General features: G+C 37.2%; 1 protein-coding gene across 1 annotated transcript in view; it reads right to left on the bottom strand.

Annotated features, from left to right (window-relative positions):
* Positions 1-21143, bottom strand: part of LOC124168960 (sodium-dependent transporter bedraggled) — a 207345-nt gene that overhangs the window by 5173 nt on the left and 181029 nt on the right. Inside the window, exons 8-19 of the mRNA XM_046547381.1 lie at positions 16017-16192; positions 13920-14050; positions 13552-13702; positions 13291-13351; positions 11887-12008; positions 10795-10952; positions 9183-9435; positions 6865-7223; positions 5750-5881; positions 4098-4382; positions 2094-2363; positions 373-605 (exon numbers count right to left, since the gene is read on the bottom strand). Coding sequence (XP_046403337.1) covers positions 373-605; positions 2094-2363; positions 4098-4382; positions 5750-5881; positions 6865-7223; positions 9183-9435; positions 10795-10952; positions 11887-12008; positions 13291-13351; positions 13552-13702; positions 13920-14050; positions 16017-16192 — 2331 coding nt within the window. The remainder of the gene's footprint in view (positions 1-372; positions 606-2093; positions 2364-4097; positions 4383-5749; positions 5882-6864; positions 7224-9182; positions 9436-10794; positions 10953-11886; positions 12009-13290; positions 13352-13551; positions 13703-13919; positions 14051-16016; positions 16193-21143) is intronic.

Raw genomic sequence — 21143 nt, 5'->3', positions numbered from 1 at the left:
CGAACCTGCGACCTCTTGTTTGGCAGGCAAGGACGTTATCCCGTCGCCACCGAGGTCGGCAAAATTTTAAAATTATTGTCACAATCATGTAAAACACTAACAAATAGTTTGAGAATCTCTCATCCACATATTCAATTGAAGTCAAAATCAATGGATTCAAAAGGAGTTAAGGTAATCATTTACACTCTTCCTCATATATTTAAAAAAATCATCACTTACTCAGAAATTCAATGCAATGGTTGGTTTGGATATGTGAGGGAAGAGCTCACTCTAGACAGAGCCAAAGGCATTTGAATTTCACAAATTCAGGGTAAAAAAAAAGCTGCTGTATGTGATACATTGCTGCTATCACCTTTTTAGTTGTGCACTTACCTAGCACCAGTGGCAGTGGTATATGACGGAGGTGGAGTGTACTTTGGTGGGGGATCTTCGAAATTATTTACTCCACCCTCACTTGCATTGCCATTTGAGTTGCCTTCAGTTCTTGAAGATCCTCCAGTAGTCCTCTCTGAATTTCCAACCCTTTGAGTGGAAGCTGCTTGTGAATTATCCATGTACCTACAGTGTGTGATGCGTGGACTCGGGCAGTAAAGAGCTTGTATCCTCTGGAAAAATATCATGCACCATGTATTACTCAAAGAATAATAACCCATGATAAACAGATATAATTTCTTGGATAGGTCACAAATGGAGACAAGAAACAAGCAGAGGCTAGCTCCCAATGAACAGTAAAACCTCTTTACATCGTAATGGGCGGGACCAAAATTTGGGCAATCTGATGTATGGAGGTTCACTATAGAGAGGTTTCAGTGATAGGAACCATTTTTTTCATATCCTTCGGAAATGAAGGCACTACTGTCTTTTAAACCATTATGTTTATGTTTTTAAACAAACATGAATGCATTAGTGTATATGCATTTATTACTTAATAATTACAGAAAGCGAGTGCTATCGCATGATTTTTGCCATGATTCATGAGAAAACAATGTGATCTCTCTTAATTCAACAGTCACTTAAAATGATAAGGATAGTTATGGATACCTTTTTTCTTATTTACTGTTAGGTATACTCTCATATGGAACAAAATGGCTACAACTAATGATTAACGTGAAAATTACAGCATGTTAAAGGTGTATAAGAAAAAAAATAAGGGTGAAACATTTATTGCTGAAAATGTCATTCCATGTATGTAATTGTGGCTGCATTAATGGTCTCTTGTTGTCTTGGTACGATTTGCGGAGGTAGTTTGGCTGTCTCGGGGGTATCTCCTTGGTATGATAAGTGGAGGTTTTACAAGATAAAGAGATTCACTACAAAGAAGTGTGCCAATAAATTTACCAGTAAATCTGACGGGACCATAGGGGTGTTATGAAGTATGGAGGTTTATGATGTAAAGACGTCCACTACATAGAGGATTTACTGTATTAAGGATGTGATTCAAAGCAGGTAGTAACTGAATGGATAAACAGGAAACTAATGATGGACAAGGCTATTTTAATCCATCCACTCATAGAAATTCACATCCTTTATGTTCAACGAAATTCCATTAGCTTTAAAATGCTGTTGGATTGTATTAATAACCAACATATCAGTCACTTGAAGGAAAGTCAATCTTTGAAAAAAAGTATACAGTAGACCCTTGCTTTATTAAATTAATTTGTTCCATAGGACATCTCATCAGGTGGATTTCTTCGCATATGTTGAATTGGAATTATTTACGAACGATAAAATGATGTAAAGAGCAATCCATTAAGAGTACGTGACTGAGCATATGAAATACTGTGGAAAAATGTTATTAAAATATTTATATGTATAATTATAAAGCCAAAATCGGTTAAAATATGCGCATAGTAAACATTTAACATTTTATAAAGTGTGAGCAAAATAAATTCAATTGCTCGTCAAATCCATTGTACGTCAAAACCACCGTAAAGCAAGGGTCTACTGTATAGAGAGATATAAATAAGAATCATTATCACATATAAAAAAATGACTTATAAAGCCTTTAAATGTCTCCATAATCTTTGAGTGCTAAACAAAATATTAGTGCAAGCATAGAAGATAAATATAATTTCCTAAAAAAAGAGACTCACCTCAAAGAGATCAGGTGATCCTGATGATAAGTATCTAACAGTCTGGACGAAAGCTATTATTGGGATGCACAAAAGGGGGATAAGTTGAAGGAAAGAGCCGACTTGTCGTGCCCAAATCGGCCAGTAACTGTGGTTGACAGTGTGCTCAAAGTCCTCCCCTCGCAGGAATATGAACGGGTCTTCAAACCCTCGAGCCCCACTGTTGTTCACCTTAGACCAGTTGTATAAACACTGGAAGTTCCCATTCTTGAAAGCTGTGATGGCAAGAACCTAGAATAATATGAAAGCAAAGATTAGCTAAGTGTGACTAAGATTAGTGCGAGGTTTGAGTGAAAATTAGGAATTTGTTGGCAGTGCAAAATACTAGTTTTTTTTACTAACAATAATAATGCAATAAAAACATAGTTCTCTCCCATATCAAATGCTAAATTAAACATCAGCAGGAAATTCTACATAAATTTGATGCTTATCCTAGTCTGATTTCATGAACACCTTGATTATCCTCTTCTTGCTTATTTCTCTCAGAAGTTCAGACCCATCAGCTGGTTTGAGTGATTATTCTAAGAGCTTTGAGTGGGTATAACCAGGGATTGTTTACTATGGTCCTTTAATATCTGCGATTACATTCAGCCTTACAGTTGTTGGGTCCGATGAACCCCAAAAAATTTGTCACCTAATGTGCCCAGTGCTTCATTTTTTAAATTTTTGGTACCAGAATGCATGCCAACACTTTTAATCCACACATTCTTCAAATATAAGCCTGCCCCCTGTAACAGGGGCGCAGCCAGGAATTAAGGCTAGGGGTAGTTTAGGTGCAACTACTACCGGGGTGTGTGGGGTATGGCATACCCACCAGGATCAGCGGCATGCGTGAGGTTAATAAATTGTGGAGTTTTAAGATAAATGGTTCAAAATGGTGGGTTTTATTATGGATCGGGATAATGCATTAATCCTTACACTATTCTATTAGTAATATCAATCCAATTAAGTAAAATGGATTAAAAATTTCTCTGAGCTCTGGGGGGGTTTTATCCCCCAAAAACCAAAAACCCCCCCCCCCCTCGCTGTGCCTTTGCCCTACAAAACTTTCAATTATTCAAAATTTGTAATAAAAGTTAAAATGAGGAATCAAGTTTTACCAAATATTAAAAAAAAGATGAAATTTTTTAACAAAATCCAATTTTCCCAGAGAGGTGCCTGAACACTGTTCTGGCCAAATTTTAGCACCGAGATTGCCTATAACCCTCAATTTGGTACCATCTGTCTGTGCAGAATTAATGTGCACTTAAATTTAGGCACGGATTATTAAATAAAGATAAAGGGCGCAGACAAACAAAGGAGACCATAATTTACTTCGTTCAATTCAACACTCTTTTAGATATAATGTAAACCTTGGAAACATATTTATTGTATTTATCATGGTAGCAATGAAGAATGTACCATTTTTGTGGGTGCTCAACTGAAGTACCAACTTTGGTAATGAATTACTCAGAAAAAATAATTTTCTTGAAATCAAACTTTATCAATAGTTAAAATCTTTGCTATAGATACTTAAAGTCTCAATTACGTATATTGCACAGGGAAAGAGCTGGAATCAGATTTTTTAAATGTGAGCAAAGAAGAAATGGGGTATTTTCTTCTTTCTTCTGGCATATAAAAATATTGTTCTTGGTAGCATTGTGAACCATATCACCAGTCCCCACCACCTAACTTTATACATTTGACTATGAGATCACCAAATGCATTCATTAGTATGCAATTAGTTTTTCTGTGAGGCATGTGATTAATTTGATAATGGTACACAAATTTTAGAGAGTATAATTTCTCCACCAACATTGAGTCTAGGTTGCCATATCCTTTGTCTTTCCCATCTTCCCTCAAACTATTTCCTGAATCCACCTCAGAAGCATATGTAAAATTAATTACAAAAGCCAACCCCAAGTTTACACACACAGTCTTTCTGTGTTGGTAACTAATTTGATGATTTTAAAATATGATCAGTACCATTAAAGCCACTGGTAGCATGACATTCCAGGCAAACGCCAAAGTAGGAGCTGCCCACGTAGCGAGACACGTTGGATTCTGTTGATTGCGAGCCCTCCTCTGCTCAATGGAAGTGTTGTGCTGAAAGTGTCGTAGCGATGGAAACAAAGCGGTGACGACATTTTCTCCTCCGTACGGTCTCCCTCTTATCACGAGCACAGACCCAAGTTCTGTCAGGTAAATGGCCATCATCCACCATCCACAGCCAAGGCAATAGTCAAGGAAATGCTCAGCAAAGATCCCAAGCTTCAATAAAAATATAAAAATTTTTAGACATGATTACTGAATTTATTCCATAACACTTGCCATAAAGGCAGTTTTACATGGAGCACGTAATAGCACAATGCAGTCGCAGTAAAATTGAGTCCTGTAAACCAGTGAATAGCGAGAATGCATGGGCATGAGATGGCAATATAGCTCCTGTTCCAATTTTGTTCATGCATTTGTGCAATTTCATACCGTAATAAGAAATTATTGCAGTTCTAACCTGCGCCATTATGTGCCTCATGCAAAATGGCCTTGACACATCCCATAACAAAGTGAAAATGACTCCATGCATATTTATTTATTTATTTTATTTATTTATTTATTTGCCCAGAGATTGATAACAGCATTGTGCATCAATATAAGGCACGTCAATGAATTACACAAAGTGCATGTACAAGATAATATAAAATACATGGCATATACATGGTAAAATACATATTAAAAAAATGGTATATATAACTAAAATTAATTATTTTAGTTATAATTATAGTTATTAATCACTCATTCCACTCCTTTAAAAATTTGAATCAAAAAATTCTTTTAAAGAGTAAAACATTTTGGAGCGGAAAAAGTTCAACGCTTTTTTCCTAAATACTGCAGTACCTACCTATCTTAATTTTGAGGTCCTGGGGTAAATGATTGTAAATACATAAATCATGGCTGTTTATTTTCCAGGAGTGAATAAAAGCACATGCTTAGTCATGGGCAAGGGACATTAATGACTGCTATCAATTGTATATATAATGGTTGAACATATTCAATTTTAAAATATGAAATTGCTAACATGGCAGTGAAAGATTTTATCCAGTGGCCAATTATCACTTCTAGTTTTTTTCAATATCAATCGCTTTACTGACAAAAAATTCCTGGTACTGGCATAAAAATACTAAGAGAATTTTTTGTTCTCATAGATTTACAAAGCAGGGACTTCAATCAATACGTTAGAGAGGAGTCAAAGAATTCAGTAGCAACCTTTGGTAAACATTTTTTATTTTAAAAATAAATTCATATCAAGTACACCCCAATGATGCGCTAATGGAAAATGGATACTTATCATTCCTATCATGCAGAAACTACATATTAATTCAATTTAATTTGGGAAATAATCATTGTTAAATTTGCCTTGGAGTGATTTTTCAAGAGGGTGTGATGAATACATACATGTGTATGCATTATCATATCCACATGCTTCATGAAAATAAATTGTATTTTATTACTTTCTAAAATATAACTCAACTTCTTTAAAATATATTGAGATAATTCACAAATAAATAAATGAGGCTGAGCCAATTAAATTGATTATTCTTATAAATGTAAAAATATGGAGCCTTTTCAAATCCACTCACCTCGGTTGTCATGGGGAGGCCCAGGACAAATCCAAAAGCACACGCAAAAAATGTTATCGTAGTCTCCCAAGTTTTAAGTTTCTTCGTGTTGATGGCAGTTATTCCAGTTATGACACAATGCCAAATGGCCAACTGAAAAATAACGTTTCAGATACTTAGTACATATTTTTTCATATTTAAAAAAATTGTTTTATTCATTTTTAAAATGTACATAATTTTTGTCACGTCTATACATAAAAATTAAATGGTGGAAACGGTATGGTTTTGAGAGAAATAACATAAGCAGTTTAGCTAGAGTTCTTTACTTTTAAGTTCTTTACTTTAGCCCTTTCGCTGCTGTTCAATCTCCGAAAACATTCTCCTCACATGCGGCGAAAAGGTTAAAATGCTTTTTGTGGGCCCATTGAGCAGGTACTTCCAGGATGGGTGTGGTACACCCTCCGAAGGGTCGCTAATCTGCGGCCTTATCCTCGACGAGTCCACCCATGCAGGACCATTTCTTCGACCCTACCAGCGGGGGCCTACCTCCCGAAAAATGACCACTCTGACTGCGATTTCTGATGACTGATCATCAAAAGTAATTGTTTTCATCGCACCCCTGCCAATGAAGCAATCAAGTACGTCTTTCAACCGTGTTTCTACTATGAAAAATAACGATTTTGTTAACTTTGCTAAAAACGTGGCTGCGGACAACAGGAAAAATGGTCATTTTAACAATGTTAACAAAATCGTTATTTTTCGTTGCAGAAACACGGTTCAAAGACGTACTTGATTGCTTCATTGGCAGGAGTGCGATGAAAACAATCATTTTTTGATGATCGGATTGATTGATTGATTTTCAAATTGCAGTCAGAGCGGTCACTTTTCGGGAGGTAGGCTGCCTGCTGGTAGGGTCGAGGAGATGGTCCTGCGTGGGTGAGCTGGTCGGGGATAGGGTCCTGGATTAGGGACCCTTCGAAGTGCTTCGGCAAAAGTGCTGACCGCATGGTAGGGAGGAAGAAAAAGTACGCCCACAGCAGTGAAAGGGCTAAAGTTCTTTAGTTTAAATAATAATAAATTGAAGAAAAAGGGATGAAGTTCAAAACAGAAATTACACCACAGATGCGTATCATTACCTGTTGGCCGATCCCGAACAGAATAAGGGTGAAGTAAAAGAGTACAGCCCAGAATGGAGACAGTTGCGTTGTTCCCAGGAATGCAAAAGCAGCAGGGGCCAATTCGGTGGCAATTCTCAGCGACTGGTATCCACTCCTCTCTGTGTTGACCATATCACGGAGGAACTCGATTTCCTTGCTATAACTCCCCTCAACTGTCATCGGTGGCCAGGGTACGGCTACCTGCACTCCTGCCACCAATGGTACATGAGTCATATATCTTGCTGGGGTCGTCAGGAGAGGAGGTACGCTTGATGAATCATCGCCATGAAAGTGGACTGGTTCCATTGGCCTCAAGAAAGGGTAAGTCGATATTTTTTCTGCAAGAGAAAAATGATAGGAATTTAATTATAACATCCCCATTAAATAATAAAGGCAATATGAAAATGCGGTCTTGTAGACTCCAAGGAAGTTTGGAAAAAGTTTTTCAATAGACTCACAAATAATAGCTGTCGGCAGCAGTGGCTCTAGCAAGAGTCTTATGGGTGGGCTAGATTATAAAATGGGAGGGCCTTTGTTGTCATTAAAATTAACTTAGATTGTATTTGTTTTATTTTATGGTGTTAATATGGACAATACCAAATTGTTTAGCAAATTCACAGTGTGGTTTTCCATATGCCCATAACTGTATACAATTTATTTTAATTTTATAAAATAAAATTTAACTTCGGACTTCGATTCTGAAATTTGTCCGTCTTATTTGGGTTGGCAAAAAAATTCGGATGGTCCTCGGCCCACCCTGACCCACCCTTGGTGCCACCACTGGCTATTGGTGAATTTTTTACAGGTATGTCCCGTGTACTTGTTCAGTTTGTTGCCAGATGTTCCGTTAGAAAACGTGACCAGCAACGGCCAGGAAATATCAGGCAACAAACCGAATTAGTACATGGGGCACACCCTAAAAAAAATCATCAATAACTATAATGAACTGCAAAAGCTTCCACAAATGCTTTTTATTCACTGGAGGAGTGTATGGAGGTGGTCATTGCTATTTTCCTTATTTTCTATTTTATCTACTTATGAATTTGACTCAGCGCCTTGATTAAGTACCTATTTATTATTTCCAATTGTATAAATTACATAGATCAGTGGTGCAGCGAGGGGGCGCGTTTTGGGGGTTAAACCCCCCCCCCCCCCCCAGAGCTCAGAAATGTTTTTAAGAATAATCCATTTTACTTAATGGGATTGATATTACTAATAGAATAGTGTAAGGATTAATAAAATATACACCAGAAAGCCATAAAACTCACCATTTTGAACCTTAAATTCTTAAAATCTTGAACCTTTGAATACTTAAAATTCCGTAATTTATTAATCTCGCACCTACTGCTTATCCTGGTGGGTATTCCATACCCCCACACACCCCGGTATTAGTTGCATCTAAACCTCCCCAGTCTTAATTTCTAGCTGCGCCCCTGACATAGATACCTTATATACGATGTAAAATAGGCAAGGTCTATGGCTGTAACAATGCTATTCTAACCAATAAACATAATTATAATTATCATATATAAAATTTATCAACCAACAAGAGTGTATCCTGTTTCTGTCTTGCAATTCTGTTGAAAATGTCATCCATAAAAGCTTTCGTTTAAGCCAGAATTCGAACCAAGATTTTTGCATTTGAAAGCGACTCAAATTCGGTGGTGTAACTGGTACATATGTGACATACATACCCATATTGCATAGATACAATATGTATTTATTCAAAATTAAAGGAAGTAGTAATTGATGCCAAAAAATAAGCAACGGATATACTGGTAGCAACCTTACTGGAAATTGGGAGATCCCGGTTTGAATCCTGGCTAAGCCAAATGATTTTTCATGGCGAAATACACCCTAGTCATATTCTCTCCTGTTTTACCGGCATAAAGTATCTTGAAAGGCTACTCAGGTTTCCCACTGGATGATTTTTAAAATTGCTACCAAAATGGGAGCCCTGAAGATAATAGCCAACTCAGTTCCCGAAACATTGGCAGTAATGTCAACAATCACCCGGTGGGAGACCCGTGTAGCCTTCCAAGTTCACCCTAGGAGTAAATAACATTGAAACCATGTGTTACCGGTTTAATGCAGTATGCTGAGTCTGGTTTATGCGTGATAATTAGGAAACATAAAACAGGCAAATAATGGCCAGAAAGGATGCTGACTCTTAGCTAGTACAGTAAGCCAACATTATTTCAATTAGTGTCAATTTCTACTCAAATTTCAAAAGATACTTTTGTAGATTTGTGAACATTTAAAATTATTTAAAATAAGCAAAAATAACTGAAACTCACCAAATGAGCTGGGCATATAGTGGTAGCCTCCTCTGACGTGAAGAAGACGGACGCATGTATTTCCGAGAAATGCAGAGAGGATGAGAATGGTGAGTGTGAGGCAGACGACTACGATGGTATCCCTGTGGAGTTTACTCTTCTTCTTGCAACCAGGGTCGACTCCAATGCCAGCATTGTGCGAGGCTATTTGCATGGCAGACGCTCCGAGGAGACCCCACGTGAAGAACGCCTCCGTTGCAGCAGCCAGCCAGCTCTTTAAAAATACAAGGATGAAATTTTTACCTTCATTACACAAATCAAATCAACAGAAATTACAAATGCAATTGTCCTGGCTATTTACACATGAAGAAATATTGGGAGTGATGACACCAGTGGCATATCAAGGGGTGTTCCGGACTTCCCCCAAAAATATAAAGACACAATTACTTCGCTTAATGTCCTTTCTTGATGCATAATCCAATTTATTTTACCATATGTATTTTGTGTATTTGATAATTCCTATGTGTATGACGAAGACTATTGCAAATTCTAATTTGTTTAATGTCCAATAAAACTATTATTATTATTATATGGGGGTGCGTGCCCCCCCATTGCGGGGCTGCCAGCATTGTTGAACATTGCAGAACCACGATTGTAACTTTTTTAAATGATAAGATAGCATCATTCTCTTTTACATGCCTATAATCAGTTCAAATAAAACTCTACTCTTAAATTTTGCATGTGACTTCTTTATTTTCCACCATTACGATAAAAGTATGGACAGCTCGCAAAATATTATTTGCACCCCCCCTTGAGTTTTTTCCATATCCATTACTGACTTCGCTTCATCATAAAATAAAACAAAATATTGAAAACTTATAAATTTACAAAAAGATTTCCTTGAATAATCAAGTTTTTTCAATAATGAAAAGTGTTAAAATTAATTTAAAACCTTAATAATAAACCTAATAAAAAAACAGAATAGAGTACCTATTCCACAACCGAATAATGAAGCTTTCAGAAGATTTTATTTATATGGTGCTACTAAGATGTTTAACCTCCTACCATTTCATATCACCTCTATAAAGTCCTTCACGGTGTTTTTACGTGAATTGAAAATATGGTTGTTCTCTATAGACAATATTGAAGAGTACTTGTAAATACTATCTTTGCACATTATTTTTTACATTGTATGTTATTAGTCTGATTTCTGTACAGTGTATGAAATATTTCTATGTATCATGGTAATTAATGTATTTGTTTTCATTTATTTTTATGTTTCAATTTTTCATAATTTTCTCAAAGGAACACACGTTAAAGAAAAGCGTATTTTGACTCATTACTTACAGAATATTCTTTTGTTTTTGGCCATACCAGCCAGCTGTATGTTTAATTTAAGAGATGGCAACCCCAACACTGGTTCTTACCACAGGGGTGCCTATATTCCACCTTTGTAAAAACTCATACTTGAGTAACCTATTAAAATTTCATGTACCATAATGTGGATAAAATATATATATTATTATTATTACTTAGAGTGCAGTATGTACCTTGTTTAAAAAAAAATGCCCCCCTGATTAGATATATTTGCTGCATACCAGTATTTTTAGCCAATTAACATCAAATGTCTTACCTTGCTGTTCAAGAAGAACTCATTCCAAACCGTTTCATGAAATATACGCCCAGGATCTCCAAATGGAACTATACCCAGCATTTTTGTACAGACCACAGAAAGGCAGAGTATTGATAGTGGAGCAAATACATATACAACCTTTCCATATGACTTCAAACCTTTAAAAAGGAGAATAAAATGCACAGATTACAGATAAACCAGAAAAAACTAAAGTAAAAATGTTATTTTAAATACAAATACGTAGGGTTGAAATATCTAAGCCATAATTTTAGTTCACTTATTCAAGTGGCTTAGGGAAACACGGTAGCCATGTATAGGGAAAACTCCTTCCAAAATCCAAAAATCTACAGCAATAATTCTTTTATTTGTTAGCATCCATTATCTCTACACAAAAAGAACCCAGATATACCTCAGGAGTTTTGAAAGGCATACTCAAGCCAGGCCACTAAAGGACTTCAACAGAAATACACCATTTCATAAGTCACTCTTCTATACTAGTATAAGAGATTTGAATTCCAAATTTAAACATTTTTAATTGACCCCTTCAGTAGCTTATGACAAAATTAAGTCATCAAAAGGTTCCTATTTCTCTATATACATTACGAGCACACAAGTCATTATTTGTACAAACTTTTTCCTCCATGTTCTATGGTGACAGATTTTGGAATCTGGTTTCAAGGGAAAATATCTCCTAAAACCTACAAGAATATAGTATACTACAGCACTTCTAGCCCATTAATCTTCCATATTCCAGTTATTTATTTTATAAGGGTAAAATATCATTACCCTTGTGTTCTGATAATTGTTTTTTCTTATTTTTGATAACTTCTTCTAAACTTTCCTACTCATAAAATTTTTCACATAAGTAGAGAAAGTATTATTATATTGAGCATAATTGATAGTGCTTTACATTGATAGAAAAAGAAAGAAAATCTTTTCAACCATTAAATGCACGCTTCTCCCAGGTATAAGGAGCATAAAAATATTTCCTTAAGACTCAATGAATCATATAAGAAGCAATATTACACAGAGGTAATGAAATTAAGCAAAAAACTTGCATTTTTAATGTACATTGTTTTTAATTACACTCACCTTTGCAAAGGCAGACAAAAATGATCATCCAAACGACTGCAAGATTAAATACTAGTTGAAATTTAAGATGGCCAAAACTACTTTCAGCTGTTGGTAAGTTGTGCCGTTGCAGAACAACACCGCTGCAAAAAAATGCAAGAGATTAATGATCTCAAATTAAATTCAAAATAATTGCATGCGACCAGCAAAATTAGAAAAAAAATCAATAATTATATCTCATCAATGCAATGGCATAGATAGAGCATATGTATTACACCAGGGTAAGAGGATGTTATGATGAACTGATTTTCAGTGCACTCAGTAGCTCATGAAGGTATTAGTACCCTACAGATTAGAAGATGGATTAGCTCTGTTAAAAGTTTGTGGTACCTGCAGGAACACCTGTTTATGGCCCAGTCCAGTCCATTTTGACCAACTGTTTTTGTTTGTTGTGAAGAATCTGAGCTTTTCCTGGTGAATAGCGTGGATGAAAGCTTCTCGGGTTTCCAACTGGTTCAGGGCCTGCATGGTGTAGGCCGACATTTCGTTGGGCTCATCAGCCCTGAGGATGTTGGGAAAGTCTCCCAACGAAACGTCGGCCTACACCATGCAGACCCTGAACCGGTTGGAAACCCGAGAAGGTTTCATCCACTTTGTTCGTTGTGTTTGACTAACTGGTTTTGAACTGTAGAAAGAGAGGGGTGGGGCAAAATGTGAACATTCTCATCTGGGACTCTGTTGAAAAAGCTTGCGTTTACTGCCAACCACTTGGTATTGCAAAAATTCTTCCTGAGTTGTCCATCAGGTGAGGTTTCCTGTACGTTACATAGGGATCCGTTGGTTTTACAATGCCTTCAACAAGGGTTTCCTGACGTTTTGATGCTCGACTCTCACATTGACATCAGGGGAGGTGAATGCCGCACTAAGATTACTGATTGTCATATATACCCTTGCTGCAATGTCAGGTGCCACACGATTGGTTGCCAGTCATGTGGCTAGCCAGTGGAATGGCTTCTTGGCAGCTGATCCAGTGTTAGTATTTGTAACAATTAATTTTAGCTATTTTGAGTTGAATGCTAATGGGACGATTGATAATAGAAATACCTACTCTGAAGCAGGAGATTATGGACAGCAAAACTATAATGGATCAATTGCTATTGATGGCGCAGGACAGAGAATGGGAGTATGGTTGTGAAAAGAGTGGCATGTGGGTTTGCAGGTGGCTTGACAATATTTTGAGATTATTTAATTTTTCTGCAGTTTTGATTTTGTCAAAATACCAAATGCAAAGAATATATGAGCTAAAGGAGAAATATTTCTTGGAATATTAAATAGTTTTCAATTTTCTGAGATTTGGGCACCTAAGTCTACACATAGAGGTTATATTGTTTAGGTTTTAATGAATAATGCTGAAATGAAAGGTACCTGAAATAATCAGGAACAGTCTCTTCCAACTTGAATGTTCCATTATGAACTGCAGGGCCACCTGGAATAAGGATAAAAGCAGTTATACATTATTCAAACTTAATTAGTACGATAATTTGGCCAATATTTCTTGCAGTGTAAATAAAAACAAGGTATGTTATTCATACTGAAATGGTCATCAATGTAAGTGACATCAGTTCTGAGGTACAGATATAAAATACAGTCAGAAATTTTTGGTATGAGAGAATTTCGCTATTTTACCTTCTCTGTAGAGATCAAATGGCTCTGCCCATCTGTAAACATCCTGCTTTGTGATAAAAGAATCCCTGAAGTATACAAACATCCATGACACACCAATAATACTATAAATGCCCAAAAGAGCTTGTGATATCAGGAGTGCTACTCCAATTCCCTGTAAAAATAATTAAGCCATGTTAGAAATTAGTATGGGAATAGGCATTGGGTTACAGCAAAAGTTTTTTGTTTTAATATCTGGCCACACAAATATTATATGGGAAAATTTTACAAAACAAGAGTATAAGATTAATTTGAGCTCTGACATATTTGTTTCTACTATGTTAGCTTAATATATAAAAAGTTGAAAGCAGGATAACTATGTGATTTAATACCTGAAACACTGGTGATATTTTCCACATATCGATGACTCCAGCACCCAAATATTGTCCAATAGAGACGTGAAAAGCATATAGTGGAATTCCAAATATTAATGACAGGATGATGAACTGAACAATGAAGTTGGCTGAAAGTAAGAAAAGGTAGTACTTAAAATACATAATTAGATTTTGAGAAGTGGGTAAAAAAAACAACTTAGCGACCTTTTTTAAAGAGGTTTAAGGCAAAGAACACAGCAAATCAGGTGTTTTTACTTTGTTAAAATTGAGAGTCAAGTTCTCGAAAAATGATAAAAAAATTAAAATCACATAAAATCGAACTGAAAAATGTCATTTTCCATTAAAATTTTAATGCTAAAAATTTTGGAAAAAGTAATAAGGGCAAGCAAGCGAAAAATACTGGCAACAATTTTAGCAATAGTTTATCAGGAAAGGGGAATTCATTTGAACAGGCATGTGCCCAAATTGACTCAATTTCAATTATTGCAAATATTTACTCCATAGAGACATTTATCATGAAAAATTATTTTGCATAGCCAAGATTTAAACCCAGATTCACAAATTTTGGGTGGGGTATGCTGCCAGATATGCCAACAAGCCATTTTCTCCAGCATCTTGTTTGGAAAACTTGGCTTGACATTTGCCGAGGGCAATATAATTTTTATTTCGCTCAAAAAGTAGAAGACATATGATATTTGACTAGTTTCCTCAGCTGAATGGTTTAGCATTCTTAATTGATGATGAACCAAAGTTGACTTCTTTAAATTTAAGAATATCTCAGTTTTGAGTATTTACATAGCTAAAATTAACAATATGGACTAATTGGTGTTAACCCGGGTAAGGGCACGAGGGGTGTTAATGACACCCAATGGTTTTTCTTCGACCCATTGTACGTACATCGTGGTATCTACAGTGTTGTTAGATTTTATGCCTTCAAGTCTCATACATTTTGACAAAATACTGCTAGTATCCCAAAAAATTTTCATTCCGCTTCAGGATCGGAACGAGTTAAAGTTTCCTGGGGTGTCACGTACACCCCACGTGCCCATCATTCCTCTTCTGAGCCATAGGACTTCCTCTGAGGTTTTCCCTTTCATGAGAGCTAATAATTTTTTTCTCTTTTAGTACATAGAACATTACATTCAGCATGTTAATAAGATATTCCATGCCTTGGATCCCAAAGTTGTAAAGTTAAGATCAAATATGTTGCTGAATGTAAAATAACGCACATAGAAATCTTCAGTGAAATACATTTCTCCCATCAACAATTTTATGGTAATAGTGTAAAAGTAAATATTTAGTATCAAACTAATTCGGTGGACCTATTTGATAAAGTACGCAACATAACTCTATAATTCCAAGTAAAGAGAAAAAAATTTCTTTAGGGAGTGTATGACATCCCACGCACCGTCTAACGTTAAATTTTGCTGCGCCTCCTCACCCAGGTTAAATTAAAAGTTTTTCAAAACTCCAGTATCGTCCCAAAAGAAATAGAGTAGACTCCCGATTATCTGGCTGCGGTTTATCAGGGTTGCGGATTATCCGTGCATGATTTTTTACTCTCGCTCAATTTTTTCCGCGATCTTTATAAAAACATAAAATCGGACGCAAAATCATCGGAATTACTGCATTAATGCTGGGATAAACCGGGCTTATTATTTCCGTTAGATGGAAGAGGTCGCACGCCAGATGCATTCACGGGAGCACCGTGTTCTTGTTTCCAAGCCTCGCAGTGCGCGACCGCGCTCCGTTAAAAATATCGCAAACTGGCGAAGAAACCTTTCATAGAGTCCGGGAAGCACTCTAAAATAACAGAATAACTGCATAAATAATAGTATATTGTTTGTTTTAGGTAAATTATGAAGTTATGAACATTACAAGACATTTAAGTGAAAGTTTGGGTTATCCGTGTTTTCCGATTATTCGTGCCGTCTCTCCCCATCATTAGCCCGGATAATCGGGAGTGTACTGTAATCGGGTCCCCAATACACTTATAAATATAGCATACCAGAGGGGATTATTTCTCTTACTTTGCACAAAGAGAAAAAGTATTCAATGAAAAATAAGATGCAGAAAAAAATAAGGTATTCTTACCACCAAAATGTATACTAAGGATGGCAAAGCGGCTAATGTTGAACAATCCAACCGTGCAGCCAAGGCAAGCAAACATGGAGCTCAGACTGTGCGGCCAAGGACCCAGGGGACTTTGGTTCATTCCTGGACCAATGGCAGAACTGCTCCCTTCATCACTACCACTCGACATCCTAGTTCTGAAAAAAATAACGTGTTAGAGTCAGATGATCACAATCCCATTTCCAAACATACAAGCACAGCATACAAGCATAGCATAGCTAAAAGAATCTGTGAGAGGGAAATAAAAAATCGTGGCAGTGCCATATCCAGGAATTTCATTGCGGGGGGGGGGGGGGGGGAGTCCAAAACAGGGGAGAAAAATTTTGAAAAACTGGGTACCAAGTAATGGGTTTTAAACTAATTTTAAAACTTTTCACAATTGAAACATTTTCATTTTTTTAAAGAAATATTTTGTAAACTCATGAATTTCCAATATTTTGTTTTCTTTTTTGAAGGAAAATAATTGCTTTTATATTTTGGGGGGTCCGGACCCCTCGGCTACGCCACTATGAACAATTAGCATTTCTGGTTTATCCCAGAAGTCATTCTCATGAGATAGCGTAATGGTTAAGAGAAGCTGCACACTTAATTTGGAGGACTTCTAATGTATTGCTAATCAAAACTTGACGGCAATTTTTCAAAAATATTTCACAGCTCTAAATTCGCCTGAGGCAAATAAAAAATCATAGCAGTGGCGTATCCATGAATTTCATTCGGGGGGGGGGGGGGGTTCCAAAACAGGGAGGAAAATAAAAAAAACAGGGTACTAAGTAATGGGTTTCAAACTAATTTTAACACTTTTCATTGTCGAAAAAACTTTATTTGTTAAAGAAATATTTCCTAAATGCATGATTGTTTAATACTTTGTTTTCTTTCATGAAGGAAAATAACTGTGTTGTAAATTTCGGAGGGGGTCCGGACCCCCTGGACCCTCCCCCTGGCTACGCCACTTAATCATAGGCAGTACTACATGAAACAAACATGCCATATACGTACAGGATGGTGTTATTCACATGCATTCCAATGGGAAGCAATGTCCATGGATCAGTAATGAAGCAGCAGAACTTTGGCTTTTTAGGCTACTCGGCAAACCGCTATGGTATCCAGATCCTAACTAACATAATCAAAATGGAATCCCACAATTCCATTGGAATTAACGAGCCAAGATACATGCAGTGAAAAATTCAAATTTAGGAACCTGGATATTATATAATAAAAAAAATAGTTATTTTGATCGAGAAGCCTAAGACCTTAAATGCGCTGTTTTTGGGGCAGTGAAGATAAATTTAAAAACTCTTTAGAGTTTGTTTACTGATTTTGAGAGAAGAGAAGCCTCATGAAAACCTTAATAAGAAGACGGAACAACCTTTTAGGCCACATCTTGAGACACGATGGCCTGATGAAGACAATCGTCGAAGGACAAGTGGAAGGCAAGAATGGAAATGTCATGTTACACGCAAAATAAGAAATTCATAGGATTTCAAATAGTTTACGGACGGTAACGTTAGAACTAATATTGAGAACATGCCTGCAAAAATGAGGACGCATGGCATACATATCCTACAGCATAGTTCGATCGAAAACGCTCAAAAATACGTGATCGCTGCATTTTCCTTCTTAATTCACTCCCAGAGCAATTCGCCAGCGTTACCAGCTGCGATCGAAGAAAGGCAGCTCCGGTGCTAAGCGGTACGGTATGTCATTAGTCACCCGGGCACAAAGCGTTTCCACAACAAACCAGCTCGCGTGATGATGCCAACACTCATTTGACTCTCTGGGTCGAATGGAATGGATTTTTTTCCTTTCTGCGACAGTGTATACGGCCAATCTTTCTTTGCACTGGGGTTGCACGGGACAATTTATGTGACCTTTCTTCGACATTCTACAGATATTCCACCGGAAAACGAAATTTTAACCCATTTCCACCCACCAATAAATGTATCTAGCAGGCATTTACCGCAAAGCACTCAAATTTTCTGGAGAAATAATTCTCATTCCGCTACATGGGAGTATAGTTTACCATGAAAATGTGATGTGCATTCAATGTAATTAATTCACTAATTTAATTTTACATACTATCCGCTGGAGTGAGCTTTTACCTTTAACCTTTCTCTCACTCTCTGAAGAATGTATGGAACTGCTGGATTTACACGTTTTACAACTACGTGAATACTTTGATTAAACGCAACTCATCCATCTTGTAGTGCTGCTTATCTCAAACGGATATATTTAGATGAGCAATAACCCTTTATACGCTGCATTGTTAGCGACGAGCCGTATCCAGGGACTACGTTTCCTTGTTCCCGAGATTTCGGAATCGAACTTTCCGATTCCGTCTCCGTCACTCGGAAGCACTTTTATGCTATCCACTATGCCAGTGGCGTAACTAGAGATATAGGCTTTGGGGGGGATGAGGTGAATTAGTGGGGGCAGTTCAGGAAAGTTTTTGAAAAACAGGCCTGAAAATGCATTTTACATCATTTTGGCACTTCTAATTTAACTTTAAGCAGAGACAGTTATCATGAATCAAATCCAGACAAGATTTTCACATCATTTTTTATTTCTCTGAAACTTTGGGGGGGAGGGGGAACATCTCCTCATCCCCCCTCACAGTTACGCCACTGCACTATGCTAAATTTACTTGTTGTTTAATTGTTAAGCAACTGATTTCGCCACTAACTTCATTTAATTCCTAACTCCGTACATTATCATCCGTTTTCCATAATTTTTAAAACACATACCGTGCCAATATTGCAAATTACTTGCGACTTCTTATCAGCTTCTGCAGCACCACTCTCGCAGTAAAATTCTCCGTAACTTTCCAGCTGGCACATCACTTTCCGATTCCCATAAACGGAAAGTCATTTTCCGAGACCTTTCCGTCACTTCGACCGCTCTCGGACGATTTTACGTGACGGAAAGTTCGCATAGACCTTAGTGAAAAGCTTATTCCGTAGTTATGACGTCTTTCTGAGAACTAACAACGAACTATCCGACATACTACCTCAGTGGATAGGGCTCATAGTCAAAAGCTACTGCTCTCTTCTATTTTTCGAATGGTATATGAGCATTTTTAAACCTATTTATTTTGACACGATTCCTCTTAAGAGGAGCGTAATACTTGATATGACTGCATATTTTTTTCCTGGATAATATAATCAGTCCAGGTACTCCGAGTTCCACAAAACACAAGCAGCTGGACTTCGATCTTCTGAGGAGATGAAATAGGTCGGTTTCCCATTATTTTTTTATTGCCTAAATCGAAAGATAATTACTCCTGGAGTACGTATTTCACGCTTTTAGATTTTTAAATGACGATATCTATTTTTCGCGATTAAATTAAAAGTGAAAATTTTCAATAGCGCGAAAACGCGACGGCTAAGTATGAATGCTGGGAAAACCCCGTGTTACGTCATTCTGGATCCCGCTACCGCAAGTGAGGTGACCTTGGGGCGAGGCTTTGAGCGCTGATACGACGCAGGATGCAAGCAGGTATCAGAGTATCCTGCTAACAGGTAGCGCTTGGCATAATTAAGGATTATTAATACCTTATCAAACGAAGAAAACTTTCCGACCTTAGCCAGTTTTAATTGGTAATTATTAAGACATGTTTCCTTGAGCTCTGTGCCTCATGCATTCATTGGTAATCTCAGACGATGTAAAACTCCTGACTACTAGTATAGCATCTAGGACCCTGTGACGTCACGTGGAGTGGCATCGCATGGGCGTCAATCTGGCCTTTTTCAAATGAGGTTAAAATTGACCATTGCCATTCGTCTAAACTGAGATTTCTAAAACCAAATAATTTGTATATTATGAATACAGTAATGGTGGGTAACGAATCGCAATCAATGCCTTTCGTTTCCTTTGATGAAGGAAACTACCCCATTGCAAAGAGGTTGCCGTAGCCAAACGTCTACATCCTACCTTTCTGAGCCTATGGTACTTGTTGAAATTCTGCGCACACTTTTTCTGTCGCATTTTCTAAAATATGTAGTTGAAGCTTGCAATGACTTTATCAACTTATTAGTTTGTTCTTGAAGCCGGAAGAAATGAGCCCACTGTCGGAAAGAGATGGGTGCGAAACGGAAATTCAATGTGGACGCCTACTTCCTCGTTTAATCTTCCTTGTAATCTGGCCTTTTCCAAATGCGGTTAAAATTGACCATTGTCATTCGTCTAAACTGGGATTTCTAAAACCAAATAATTTGTATATTATGAGTACACTAGTGATGGGTAACGAATCGCAAATAATGACTTTCGTTTTCCTTGATGAAGGAAACAACGGTTGTAATCATGCGTTGCTCCCTGTCTGCTCAACCCGATAATATCCCTCCCTCAAAAATTTTCACTATCGACCTCTATTTTTTAAACACATAAAAGCTTTAGGCAAACAAAATATATTCACTAAGGATGAAATTCGTCGCGAAAAAAAATCGTTTTGCTTAGCAGGGATTCGAACCCGGATCTCCCGATTGCCGGTCAGGTATACTACCAATTAAATGCAGTTCAATGCAGTGCTTTAAAAAAATAAAAGATAATTTAGAAAAGGTCATGAATGCCTAAAACGAAGGAAAAGATTATGAAGCCTGTACAGTCAGTTCAAGAGCTGCTACCTTAATTAATTTGGCATAGCATGACCCATCATTCCAGTCCTCGAGTACCTCTCCTTCATCTAATCTATGCCCTGGATTCGACCTACTTCCATCAGTGTCCACCAGTGCCTTGAGACGAACGGAGTTGTTAAGTTGTAGCTTCTCACAGAAAGTGAACCAATAACGGCTTCGTTGTTTACTGTATAACGCGCTGATTTATTTTCCTGATGGGTAAAGTGAAAGCGGAGGGTATGACTAATTGTTAAGCCGACAACGGTACTGATAAAAGGAAAAAGGACTTAGTGAAAGGATGGGGAGATAAGAGGTTCAAACCTGCCCCCTCCTCGGTTATCTCTGGGCTAAGGTTTACCCCTCCAAATGGGCACCCTCGACACGCATTCTCCACCCCCGCGAAATTTTTCTAGCTTCGTCCTAGGAGAGGAAAGAAGTCTTCAGTCTCAAACAGAAGAAAGCGAGTAAATAGATACTTTAA

The sequence above is a fragment of the Ischnura elegans genome, chromosome 12 (genome assembly GCF_921293095.1).
Source record: "Ischnura elegans chromosome 12, ioIscEleg1.1, whole genome shotgun sequence".
Lineage (NCBI taxonomy): Eukaryota > Metazoa > Arthropoda > Insecta > Odonata > Coenagrionidae > Ischnura > Ischnura elegans.
This window is presented reverse-complemented; position numbering and strand designations above follow the sequence as displayed.